Here is a 13,923-nt window from a genome sequence, read left to right as displayed (position 1 = left end):
TAAGATTACTCATCTCCATTTGTGATGTAAATCAGTTCTAGCCAATTAAACCATTTAATCTTATCTTCAATAATGTGGGTCTCTATTCACACTTAGAATTAATTTTTCAAAAAAAAAAAAAAAAGAATTAATTTTTCTTTTTTTTAAACTATTTTATTTATTCATGAGAGACACAGAGAGGCAGAGACACAAGCAGAGGGAGAAGCAGGCTCCATGCAAGGAGCCTGATGTGGGAATCTATCTGGGGACTCCAGGATCACGCCCTGAGCCAAAGGCAGACTCTTATCTGCTGAGCCACCCAGGCGTGCCTTAATTTTTATTTCTAATTCAGATATTTATTGCCCAAACAGTAATGGAAATCTAAATAAAAGAAAAATCAATCATAATCTCAACATAACACATTTTCAAGTTTCTTGGGTCCTTGTCCAAATTCAGATATTTTTAAAATAGCCTCATCACTATTTAAAAGCATTTTATATTCTTTTTCTTACTTCCTCCAACTTTGCTACATAGTCTTCGTGATTTTAATATATTCTCTTGGGCAATGCCATCATAATTTACTTTCACTGTGAGTACTGATATTTCCATCACAGATTTGTTTTCCAAAGGTACTTAAAAAACAAACTAATTTACTTTGTCAACAGATCTTTGAAAATACAAAGTAGCAGTGATGTGTAACTATAAACAACTGTGTCACTATAAAAAATTAATTATTCAAAAAAAATTAATTATTCATGATGATAAGAAAGAAAGTAAACTTAACTGTTGATTTTATGAAACCGGATGATTAAGACTATGACTATTAGATACTGATCCATAGTTTTACAGATCCATAGCTTAAACTGCAACCTTGTACATGAAACATACAATTCTAATAAACAATCTACTTAGGGAAACCTGCATGGCTCAGCAGTTAGCCTGCTTCTCCCTCTGCCTATGTCTCTGCCTCTCTCTCTCTTTGTACCGCTCATAAATAAATAAAATCTTTAAAAAAAATCTAAAGACCCATAAATCAAATCAAGTAATATACCATATATATACTACCAATTAAATTATACTAATGCATGTATTTTTAAATGAGTAAATATATCACCATCTTGAAAATCATTAATACTAAAATGTACTCTACAAATACTAAAAGACAACATAGAGGGAATGACAGTTTGCAAGTCACATTTTGCAGCTCCTACTGAAACTACTGACTCAGGCAATGATTACCAATCTGTGTTAAAAACAGATGGTTGAAAAGGAACTGGAAACTGTGTTCTTTTTATTCTTTAAAGATTTATTTATTTGAGAGAGAGAGAGAGAGACAGCGCACGTGAGTATGTGAGTTGGGGGAGGAGCAGACGGAGAGAATCTTCAAGCAGACTTCCCACTGAGCATGGAGCTGAATGTAGGGTGCAGGGTTTAATCTCACAAGCCATGAGATCATGATGTCAGCTGAAACCAAGAGTTGGACACTTAACCGACTGAAATACCCAGGCACCCCAGGAACTAGATAGTCTTATGTGCTAATAGCCCAGATTACTTTCTGGTCCTCAGGAAAAAACAAAACCTTACATTGGAGAAATGTGGATGTTGATCATCCTAACCTAGCACTCAATCTTTGCATCACTAACAGCAGAACCACTAGAAACTGTATGTCTCCTAATGCGATGCAACACGAGATGCACAGCATCATTAGAATGCATCACAGATGCACCTAATAAAAAATGCTGAATCTTAATCTAATTTAGATATTAGATCTAACTTGGAGTTTATAGGAAATAAGAGAATAAAGGAACAAATTAAACACTACCATGAGGATGCAATTAGAGAAATCTATGAGATGAGATTGTCAACAGAACTAGCCCAGTCTCTTTGTCAAACCTATGTCATGTAAAAAATGTTCTAAGTTAAAAGAGAAGTAAGAGACGTAACAGTTAAAGGTAATGTGTGGTCCTGGGCTGGATCCTGGTTTGGGTAAACCAGCTATTATGGTTATTTTAAGAGCATTTAGGGAAATCTGAGTATGGACTGCTATGGTACCTGTAACTTTAGTATACCTCAGCATTTTTTTTTTAAATGAGTTAAGAACTACAAAATGAAGATACAAAAAAAATTATATTACATAGCTCTAATTTAAAACTTTCAAAATGTCTTTAAAGTCCTTAACTACTTTAACATTTTATAATCAGAGTTCTGTTGTTTTTCTTTCCTCAACTAAGACTTTAAAGAGAAAATGTCTAGGGATCCCTGGGTGGCGCAGCGGTTTGGCGCCTGCCTTTGGCCCAGGGCGCGATCCTGGAGACCCGGGATCGAATCCCACATCAGGCTCCCGGTGCATGGAGCCTGCTTCTCCCTCTGCCTATGTCTCTGCCTCTCTCTCTCTCTGTGTGACTATCATAAATAAATAAAAATAATTAAAAAAATAAAATAAAATAAAAATAAATAAAGAGAAAATGTCTATTTTTAAAGGACATAACTTACCCCTGGCATATATTCCATAAATATGGAAAGTGTTTTTTCCTGGGGATCCCTCAAACAGCCATAATACTGAACAATTCGCTCATGCAGCAAGTTTTTCAACAACTGAATTTCACACTCAAGTGCATTTACTTCCTGAAAGATAGAACTCACTGTTAAGTCTTTATAGCATTGCTAGTTAAAAGTAAAACATTTGAACTTCATGGACCATCAAGGTGATTTCATTCTGAAATTTTTACTTCCCAAGGAATAAACATTTTAAAGTCTTTAAACAGTAACTTTTATAACAGTCCTTGATGGTATACTAAAGCAACCCTAAATTAGATAGGAACATCACTGAGCACTAAAAGAGAAAAAAAAAATCACAGTACAGAGTAAACAAATATATCTAATTATATGTGGATTTGTTTTGCAAATAATTTGTATTAAGAAAAAACAAAAATTCTATTGTGTTATATTTAGTAAAAATGCTTTTTATAAATGTGACAAAGTAGCTTGTGCAGTGATTCTTACCTTGCTGGTCTCAGGGCTATCAGGGTCAAACTGAACTTGCTTAACTGCCAATTCTCTTCCTGTATCGACATCATAACAGAGGTAGACCCTGCCAAATGCTCCTTGGCCAAGCAGTTTGCCCAATCTCCAGTTTGTTGGAGCACGAGGTGCTAAAAAAGAATGTTTTCTTAAAATGGAATAGCCAGATGGCACACAAATAGTTAAGAACTAAATGAGTAAACTGTATTAATGATATCCTTAACTGAATACACTTGGATATAAGGGAAAATCATAATCATCCAAATTCATAATGATCACCACTTTGAAAATTTCCCAAGAATTCTAAACACAAATAAGGTTCATATATCCCCACATCTTTTTTCCAGTGAGATTATATCTGCTCCCCATTAAAAATGCAAAGCATCTTTCACTGAATCCAAGGTACCACTGATTGTCAGATGCACTATTTTTAATCTTTATTGCAGCAATAATTTTTTTGCATTTTTTCTAATTTCCTTTTTAAAATTTATTTAAATTCAATTTGCCAACATATAACACCCAGTGTTTATTGCAGCAATATTTGTAATTAGTTTTCCATCTGCTTACAATGTAGAAAGCTATAAAGAATATCACTCTCATTCTAACAAGAGAAAATCTTGAAAGCAGCCAGAGGGGAGAATAAAGAATAAATATATACATAAATATATGTACATAAATTTTAAGTAAATACAGAAGAATAAAGATGAGCATTACATCAGACCTTTCCTCAAAAAGTATACAAAAGCAAAAACAAAAACACCCAAAAAACAAACAAAAAAGTATACAAAAGCCATAAGATGATAATGGAGCAATAGCTTTAAAGCACTAACAGAAGAAAACAACAACAACAAAAAAAAACTGCCCAGCATTCTATACCCAGAAAAAAAAAAAATCTTTCAGAAATAAAAGGAAAAAAAGGCCTTTTTCAAACAAAAGCTAAAAGAATTCATTACCAGCAGAGTTACATTACAAGAAAGATTAAAAGCAATTCTTTTAAGAATTTGATACCTGAAAGAATCCCAGATCTACATAATCTATAATCTACAAAATCCTGGATCTACAAAAAATATATATATATATATTTTCTGCAAAACATTCACTGTGTCAATTTCTATTACTTACAGCGGCTGGGTGGGCTGATGTCCATTACAGTCAAAGTAGGATTGTCTATGTCACTTCCCCTTCTTCTTATTCGACTATCATCATACTCTGGGGTAAAGATACTGCTTCCACTACTAGTGCTTAAAGAGTGATCGGTAGGACTGAAACTCACAGGAGACCGGAAGCTGGTCCCCTGAGTCCTTCTAGCTCTTGGAAAAGTTTTACGACCTACAAAATCAAAACAGAATTACCTTAGGACTTTTATTCATGTTATAATTGAAAGTATTTAAATTTATGACATAAGGTACAGAAGTCTGTCTTGTGACTAGATTTAAGGTTAAGACACTGAAATAGCAATGCTTATTTGATTACATGCTTTAAACTTAAGAGTAATATTTTCTTTTAAAGTTCAAGGGAGGGGATCCCTGGGTGGCTCAGCGGTTTAGTGCCTGCCTTTGGCCCAGGGCGTGATCCTGGAGTCCCGGGATCCAGCCCCGCGTCAGGCTCCGGGCATGAAGCCTGCTTCTCCATCCTCCTGTGTCTCTGCCTCTCTCCCTCTCTTTCTCTCTATGTCTATCATAAATAAATAAATCTTTAAAAAAATAATAATAATAAAAAATAAAGTTCAAGGGAATGTCCTTTTTAACACTGGATCATGAAGTCAAAAGTGAAAATACAAGGAAGAGGAAAGATTAAAAAAGCAAAAATGAAGAGTTGATAAAAAAATAGGATCTGAATATAAATTCAAGCAATCTCTTGTTAAAACATGCATACATTCAAAAAATCATTGTACTCCCTCACTTCTAGATAAGAAGGAGGAAAAAAATGTACTTTATTCTCATTTCCAATTATAAGAACAAAAATTGGAAAATTAATAGGTAGCAATTTTTTCCATAAAAGTTTAATGCAAGTATGAATTTCATCATCAAGGAGTAATTTTCTAATTAATATCATTCTTTAATTACACCTTTTCTTTTGAGGGAAAGGTAAGTATTATTAGGTAAGTTGCCTTAGGCAACTTAATAACATCTAATAATAATCTAACCCTAAGATGTAACTACAGTTTTAGTTAGTTAATTCCTTTCAAAAATTGTTTTAAGTAGAAAAGTAAGTGATTTAGGAATGAATTTATTTCTACTGGTTTATTTAAGTATGATATTTTAAAATTTTGATTATTTTCGAGATTTTTAACAAGTTGTTCTTGTGGTCTAAATTGCCAGAAACTTACCATCATTATAGTCTTGATGGTGATATGAAACATGATACCTTCTTGGGTATGTTCCCCCTTTTCCAAATTTCTCAAAGATAGGGTTATCATAGTCTACTGAGACATAAGAAAGTTATATGTTATAAAAAAGTCAAACACATCTCTAATAAAAAAAAAAAAAAAAACCATCTCTAATAATAAACACATTTACACATTTTTATTCATTTTAAAAAAAATTCCCTTCTCCCTCTCAGCAAAGCACTATTTAATGACATATTTAAACATTTAGAATATGGATAGTCTAACCTGAAAATTCCTGATGATTATCTGGATAGCTCTGTGCCCTAGGCATTCGTGATTTTGGATAGCTCTCCCTAAAAATAAAAAAATGTCGTGTTAAATGAGCAAAAAGTATGTAAATACATTTAAAATATCAGTATCTGTATGTGTGGTGGAAATTATATGTGTGTGTGTGTGTGTGTGTGTACATATATGCAATACTAAGAATAAAGGAGGTCAGTCTGAAATGTTAACTGAAAGAAACTTCTTTTCTAACACTTATTTACTGCACAGAGGCAAAAGCCTGGCTTTTAAAAATAACTTATAGGGTATAGCAGTAAAAATGAAAAGTTTGGGAATTACAGATGTTGGCAAATACTGTGTTTCAATTCTAGCTCTACCACTCAACTAGCAGTTGCAACCTTGACATATCACCTTTCTGAGACTATCCATATCTATAAAAACAAGATATTAATTTCCCACTCATCAAGTGTGTGCATATACATAGTGCTCAGGACACTGTTTTTCAAATATTAAGTGCTCAATATATAGCTTCACATAACTATTTTCCTGAATTTCTTAAATGTTTCAATTACCTATCTTGACATACACATGGGCACAAAGGTTTTGTGTGTACAGGTAAATGAAAATTAAATGTGTATTCAATATTGAAAATATTGTGTAGCAATATTTTCAGAATTTTCTTCAAAAAGAAATCCCAGATGAGATCAACTAGGTACACATTTTATGGACTCTGTATGCTACAGGTAAACACTGTCTTTATTGAGACCAGGAAAGAAGAAGCACCTGTAACAAAAAATCCAGTTGCAATTTCATCCAGTTTATATTCCTGAACAGCTATTTCACAAAACACAAGTATTAAATTTTAAATGACAGCCAACATACTGGGCCACAATTACCAAGAAAAATAAGTTATCTATAAGTTAGTGCTAGAAGGAACACAATCCTGAACAGGTGAAACAACTCAAGAAACCTCCAAAACTAAATGTATTTTTTTAAAAAGATTTTATTTATTTTTCATGAGAGACACTGAGAGGCAGAGATATAGGCAGAGGCAGAAGCAGGCTCCCTGTGGGGAGGCTGATGTGGGACTGAATCCCAGGACCCAGGGATCATAACCTGAGCCAAAGGCAAACACTCAACCACTGAGCCACCCAGGTGCCCCTAAATGTATTTTTTTTTTAATTTTATCTATTTGAGGGAGAAAGAGAACATGCACGCGCGCGCGTGTACACACACACACACACACACACACACGTCTGCAGGTGGTGGTAGGGGGGGTAGGGCAGGTAGGGAGAGGAAGTCCAAGCTGACTTCCCTCTGAGCACGGAGCCTGACATTGAGCTCAATCTCACAACCCTGACATCAGATTTGAGCTGAAATCAGAGTTAGAAGCTCAACCAACTGCACCACTCAGGCACCCCACCAACAGAGTTTTAAAAGTAAATAAACATAAATTCTAAGTTTGCATTTAGCTTCAAACACACAATTTTGGTAAACAGAAATACTCATTATAATCAGATATCATTTTACCTGATAAAGATACTGAGCTCCAAGAGGTTAAGGGATTTGTCCAAACTGTGAAAAAATTCATTTGCCCTAAGTATAGATGAGTATCAATTACATTCCTCTAACATAATATATATACATGCATTTATGCACATATACCAAAAAAATAAAAACTATAATCAATATTACCCATCCAAAGGACTATCAAGTGATGGACAACTTCCTGAGCCAGAATTTTCAGGGCTGCTTAAAGACAATGGATCCAGCATCTAGAAAAATAAAGAGTTCCTCCATCATTCAATGTGATATAACAAGCAGGTTTTTTTAAATAGCTTTATTGAGATATAATTCATATAACATAAAATTCACCCATTTAAAGTGTACAGCTTAGTGGTTTACAGTATATTGAGAGTTGTGGAACCCTCACCACTATCTGAGAACACTTTCAGTACCCAAAAGAAGACCCCCATATCCAATAGCAGTCACCTCCTCCCAGAGTTATTCATTTTTTAATGTTTTAAATGTAGTGGTCCCTTTTGTAGGTAGGCTATGACTTCAAAATCTCCTAAGAGAAAAATATTTTCTCTATGGACTATTAGCTAAATAATTAAAAGCTAAAAGATTTCACATAGTTTTGCTGACTGAACACTGAACAACAGCCCCACTCAAACTGAGAATGACACCATGACTACCATACTGCTAAAACATTTAATGATATTTTACAAAGTAGACAAACCTAAGCTTCACAAAGTTAAATATCTGCAGTTTTACTGTATCTTTCTAATGTTAATTAAAAATCTGAATGTTAATCCCATGATTACAAACAAATGCATTTAATGAGCAAAATAAGAAAACCAGCCTTATTCCAGCTTTGTTTCTACATGAATACACAGAGGCACATGTAAGTGAGTTAGCATTTTCCTATGTTTTTTACTATTCTGTTCACTTAAGAAGGAAGATATGGGAAGGGGCAGAAGAGGACACACGGGGACACGGACACACACACACACACACACACACACACACACACACAAGACGCCAGACAAACCACACAAATCCTTACGACATCCTTTTAAATGAAATGAAAAATGACATCCAACTTTTGCTTACTTGGTCCATGCTCTCTGGAATGAACTCTCCTTCACTGTTGATACTGGTGAATGACCCATTCCGGGCAACTTGGTGTAATTCATCTGGAATGTATCCTGGGGGAGGGGAGCTTCTATCTCTACTAGTGGGACCTCAAAGGAAAAAAAATTATACAATTTTATAAATATCATTTGGGAACTAATTTTTGTTTCAATTAAATATATACACAGGATTTCTGGACCATAATACCAATAATTTCAGCTACTGAAATCCAGTTTTTATTAAAAGTTATCAGAACATTCATTTCTGTAAATCTTCAAATGTATTTATACCTTTCTAAACTCCCAACCCTACTATATTAACTTCACTATAATATTTATTTATACTTACTAGGTAGTATGTTCCTCTAACTGCTGACAATGGCATTATGGGGCTGACACTATAATAAAGATTTTTAGATGCCACCACTTCTGAACTTCCAAGGGTCACTTTTACTTAGATATGTTACCCTTTAACAGAACATATGGAAGGCATCATAATGTAGTGGAAAGAATGTGGACTTTAGACCTGTTTAAATCTCAGTTCTAGTTATTTACCAACTGTATGTCTTTGGTAAAGTTACCCAATCCCCACAAACCCATTTCCTCATCTGTCAACATAAGACTAAACCCCTTCTCTTGTAGAGAACAAGCTTATGGTTGCCAGTGGGGAGGTGGATGTGGGGATGGATGAAACAGGTAAGGGGAATAAAGAGTACACTTATCTTGATGAGTACTGAGAAATGTACAGAATTACTGAATCACTAAATTGTACATCTGAATCTAACATAACACTGTATGTTAATTATACTTGAATTTAAAAAATAGATCAAAAAATACATAAAGCCAGCACTCAGGGTAAACAAAGACTAAATCCCTCCTTCCCAAGGGCATTGTGATAGTAAAATTGTTCATACTGAACATATGCTATGACCATTTGGCTCCATGATGCTCTTTCCATTCCCTCTCCTTAACCTTTAGAAACCTAAAGTGAGATTACTGCTTAAATCACTTTTAAAAGGTCATATTAGAGTGTTTCCAAATTGGAATTCTGAATTGTATTCTTAGGTACTTTAAAATTAGATTTTATGACAAGCCAGATTCCTGGCATTTAAATTTCTTCACAGTTCAAAAAATCTAATATATAGTTCATCTAATTAATCCCACTGTTTCTTATGAAACAATAATCCATTGTATTTTTTACCTGGCTTTATAGAAATAATGTTATGTTTATTAACACAGGTCTCCCCTTTTCTCTCAATATTTTGAAATTAAACAATTTTTAAAAAAGACATGGGGAAGTTATGTGAGCATTTAAGTTTGGGTCAGATTTAAAGCAAAAAGGCAAAAAAAAACAAAAACAAAATAAAGCAAAAAGGCTTTGCTTATAAAAAAGAAGTTGCTATAGGTATATGCCAGCATTTGTTAGTGGGGAGATAGGGAAAAAGAGAACAAAATAATTACCAAGAGATATGCACAGAAAAGATTAACTTTCTACTTGACTCTGAAATAATTAGGAACTCAGCTTCAGGCCAGGGGTTTACTTAAGCTTTGTAACAGCTATGACCACACTGTCCTAAGCATTTTCATTCCTTCCATATACCCTTCTTTATAAAAGAAGATCAATATACTCATTACTAAAAGGAGATAGGGAAGAAAAACTGCTATAAAGTTTCTTCAAAATCTGTTTACTTGATAACACATTTTTCTTTTATTTTAACTAAAGTCTAGTTGACACACAGTGTTGTAACAGTTGCAGGTATACAACATAGTGATCTGACAATTCTAATGCTCACCACTGTTAAGTGTAATTGGCATCATCATATGTTATTACAATATTACTGACTATATTCCCTACACTGTGCTTTTCATCTCTGTGCCTTATTATTTTATAACTGAAAGTTTGTGCCTCTTAATCCCCTTCACTTATTTTGTCCAAATCCCCAATCCCCTGACAACCACCAATTTGTTCTCTGTATCTTTCTGGTTTTTGGCTTGTTTATTCACTTGTTTTGTTTTTCAGATTCTACATGTAAGTGAAATTGTATGGCATCTGTCTTTGTCTGACTTATTTCACTTAGCATAATACCTTCTAGGTCCACCCATGTTGCCGCAAATGGAATGATCTTATTCTTTTTTATGGCTCAGTAATATAGCATTGTGTATATATTCCACATCTTCTTTATTCATTTATCCACAGACACTTATGTTGCATCATACCTTGGCTATTGCAAATAATGCTATAACAAACATAAAGATGTATTTATCTTTTCAAATTAGCTTTTCTTTGAATTTCTTCATATTTCATTTTCTTTACCAAAACACACAAGAAAAGATGCTCAACATCACTCATCAGGAAAATGTAAATCAAACCACGATGAGACATCATCTCATACCTATCAGAATGGATAAATCAACAGCACAAGAAACAATAGCTGGAGAAAAACGATGTAGAGAAAAAAGAACCTTCACGGAACAGTTGGATGCTCAGCGGTTGAGCCTTTGGCTCAAGGCGTGATCCTGGAGTCCCAGAATCAAGTCCTGCATCAGGCTTACTGAATGGAGCCTGCTTTTTCCTCTTCCTCTCTCTCTCTCTCTCTCTGTGTGTGTGTGTCTCTCATGAACGAATGAATGAATGAATGAATGAATAAATAAATAAATAAATAAATAATCTTTAAAAAAAAAGATAAAGAACCTTCATGAACAGTTGGTGGCAATGTAAATTGGTGTAACCATTGTGGAAAACAGTATGGAGGTTCCTCAAAAAATCAGAAATTGAACTACCATATGACCACATAATTCCACTACTGAGTATTTATACCCAAAGATAACCCATTTTTCTTAACTTTTGTTGGTAACAGGTATGCCAATGCTACTGGTTGAGACTTCTACACCACAGCCTACACTCCTATGTCAAAGGTAGTTTTTCCTATAGCTATCTTTTATGAAAATAATTAAAAACATAACTGTCAATAAATATGGAAAAAAGATGATGGGTCATATTTATCAAAGCCATTCCAAGTGTAAAGTGCCAATAAAAGACCAACAGTTTTCTACTACAATTTCTAGTTTCTTCTTATGCTAGCACTGAACTCAACCTGGAATATTTGCTAGCAGGACAACAGTGAGGTATTCAGTACAGTTTTAATTCAAAATGTCAGTTTAACTAATGCATTTGGCTTGTTCTAATGCAGCTACAGTGAAGTGACAATTTTTTACTTTAAAATGATAGATACTGGGATCCCTGGGTGGCGCAGTGATTTGGCGCCTGCCTTTGGCCCAGGGCGCGATCCTGGAGACCCGGGATCGAATTCCACGTCGGGCTCCCAGTGCATGGAAACTGCTTCTCCCTCTGCCTCTCTCTCTCTCTCTCTCTGTGACTATCATAAATAAATAAAAGTTAAAAAAAAAATAAATAAAATAAAATGATAGATACTATAACATGATGAGGGAATGAAGAAAGAAGTGTATGTTTATTTTTTTTTTAAAGATTTTATTTATTTATTCATGAGAGACAGAGAGAGGGGGCGGGGGGAGAGGCAGAGACACAGGCAGAGAGAGAAGCAGGCTCCATGCAGGAAGTCCGATGTGAGACTCGATCCCAGGACTCCAGGATGGTGCCCTGAGCCAAAAGCAGACGCTCAACCACTGAACCACCCACGCATCCCAGAAATGTTTAATAACAGTCATGTTTTCTAGTTTGAAAAGCAAAATGTTCTTTAAAAGTATTCTTTCAATTTATTACCACAAGAATCCCACGATTTAAAGATAAGAACAAAGTTACTAGTCTCAAGTTAGAGAGCTGGAATTTGAATTCAGGTCTCCCTAATGTTCTTTCACCAAAATTCTAAACTATACTAAAATATATCTGAATGAAGATAAGTAATTTCTATTTTACTCGTATATCATCTCTGCTGCTCACATTTCCAGCATTTCTGAAACCAAAAGTAACACCTATGTAAGATATACACTTAGAAGGAAGTAGTCATAAAATAGCTTCTTCTGAGGGCCAAAACAGAAGATGAATAACAGATTTGAGGGTGGGGGGTCCAACACACCAATTTAATCTTTTCTTTTGTTATTAAACAATCCTCTTTTGTTCCAGTCTTAGATTCCCAACCATATCTCTTATTTTGCCCCTTCTGCTTCCTGCCCCCTCCAGTCATCTGTTTCACTTCCTCTTCTACTTTTCCTTTTCAAATTCATCCCTCACATGTGTTTTCATGCTGTCTTTAAAGATTCCCTTCATTGACTTATCTGTTAAAAAACATTTATACCAGCTATAAAAGCAATGTAATGCTTTTGTCATATAAAAATGCAGATTATCAATGTTCTATACTAACTGAAGAAGATCCACAGAACTGGGGAGTCAGAGCACCTCTGCCTTGCCCATACCTCTCTATTAGGCCTCCTTAAAAACAGTACAAAAGATCCACAGTTTCTTTGTATTACAAGCTTAATTTTAACAATCTCTTATTAATGATGAATACTGACTACTAATAAAGCAATAATCTGGAAACTCTTAATTCATTTTGATAGTACTACAATAACTAAAACTTAGAGAAAGGCTTATGAACTCAGTCCATCCAATTTAGTTTTAGCATATGAGAATTACTTCTTTTATTTCCTTTAGTTTATTTGTACAATTAAAACCTCTTTGAGGTTTTACTTAAATTTGTTAAATATCACAATACCTTAGGTACATAAAGAAACCAAATATTTAAGTTGGAGATTGTCAATCTTGTAACACTTGACAAAACTTTTCAAAGGACCTCAGAAACTAGAACAGAGTGAGAAAAATAAGAGTAGAGGTAGACTGCTCTTTATCATGGTTATGTTTAGGTGTTACCCTACGTTAAAGGATTGAGAAGAAAATAAGAAATTTCCCATTTATGGTTCAGACACTAGCATTCTTACCTATTATAGAAAGTCGCTTTTTCCTCTCTGCTCCAAATACTGTGTTATCCAAATCTTCTAGTGATGGTAATGGTTCCAAGTTAGTAGCCTACAAAGGAAAAAGAATGATTAATGCTATTCTTCTCCTTGGGGCTTCAAACAGAATCCTTTTTCCTACCAAATACAACCTAGATATTCTATATTGTTTGTAGGTCTTATCAAATCTACTTTTTGAAATTTTAATTCCAGCCAGTACAGTTCTTCCCCAAATTCTCAGTATTTCTATTATTTTCATATGTATAGTACATTATACTTATTTATAATTTTGGCTACATAGTTTTGAGGACCAAGTATATTAAGCTAGCAATCCAATATGTAAGTTTACATTTCATTATACTGAAAAATATCAATGATTATAGAATGTAACTATGTTTCATATACTGACTTTCATAGGCTATGATCCTAATAAATTATAAAAATAAATTAATTATAATAAAATTATAATTCTATAATCCTTGCTGAAAGAAATCTCAATTCATACCTGTGTACTTCCATTTATCACAAGTAATATCTTGAGGCTCTTCATATGAATACTACGATCCAGCAATTCCACAGCTTTGTCCAAGTCATCTTGGGTAGTTAATGGAATTACCAACTAAACAAAAATGAACACAGTGAATTATGTAACCATCTCACCAGATCAAGTCCTTGCAGGAACATCTCTATTACTATGGAATTACAAATTTCAAAATACCCTGGCTCTTTGATTTGTCATTGTAATGA

General features: G+C 34.1%; 1 protein-coding gene across 3 annotated transcripts in view; it reads right to left on the bottom strand.

Annotated features, from left to right (window-relative positions):
- The window catches only part of MAP3K2 (mitogen-activated protein kinase kinase kinase 2), a 93,427-nt gene that overhangs the window by 24,311 nt on the left and 55,193 nt on the right, over positions 1-13,923 (bottom strand). For 2 of the 3 annotated variants that reach the window (XM_041739690.1, XM_041739691.1), the window contains 9 exons: positions 13,682-13,795; positions 13,162-13,249; positions 8,228-8,358; positions 7,307-7,386; positions 5,615-5,682; positions 5,330-5,425; positions 4,123-4,329; positions 2,983-3,131; positions 2,473-2,604 (listed from right to left, as the gene is read on the bottom strand). In XM_041739690.1, coding sequence (XP_041595624.1) covers positions 2,473-2,604; positions 2,983-3,131; positions 4,123-4,329; positions 5,330-5,425; positions 5,615-5,682; positions 7,307-7,386; positions 8,228-8,358; positions 13,162-13,249; positions 13,682-13,795 — 1,065 coding nt within the window. The remainder of the gene's footprint in view (positions 1-2,472; positions 2,605-2,982; positions 3,132-4,122; positions 4,330-5,329; positions 5,426-5,614; positions 5,683-7,306; positions 7,387-8,227; positions 8,359-13,161; positions 13,250-13,681; positions 13,796-13,923) is intronic. The other variant, XM_041739692.1, reaches the window with a different exon arrangement.

The sequence above is a fragment of the Vulpes lagopus genome, chromosome 24, assembly GCF_018345385.1.
Source record: "Vulpes lagopus strain Blue_001 chromosome 24, ASM1834538v1, whole genome shotgun sequence".
In the NCBI taxonomy this organism is placed as follows: Eukaryota; Metazoa; Chordata; class Mammalia; order Carnivora; family Canidae; genus Vulpes; species Vulpes lagopus.
The sequence above is the reverse complement of the archived record's forward strand: the minus strand, read 5'-3'. Positions and strand labels throughout refer to the sequence as shown.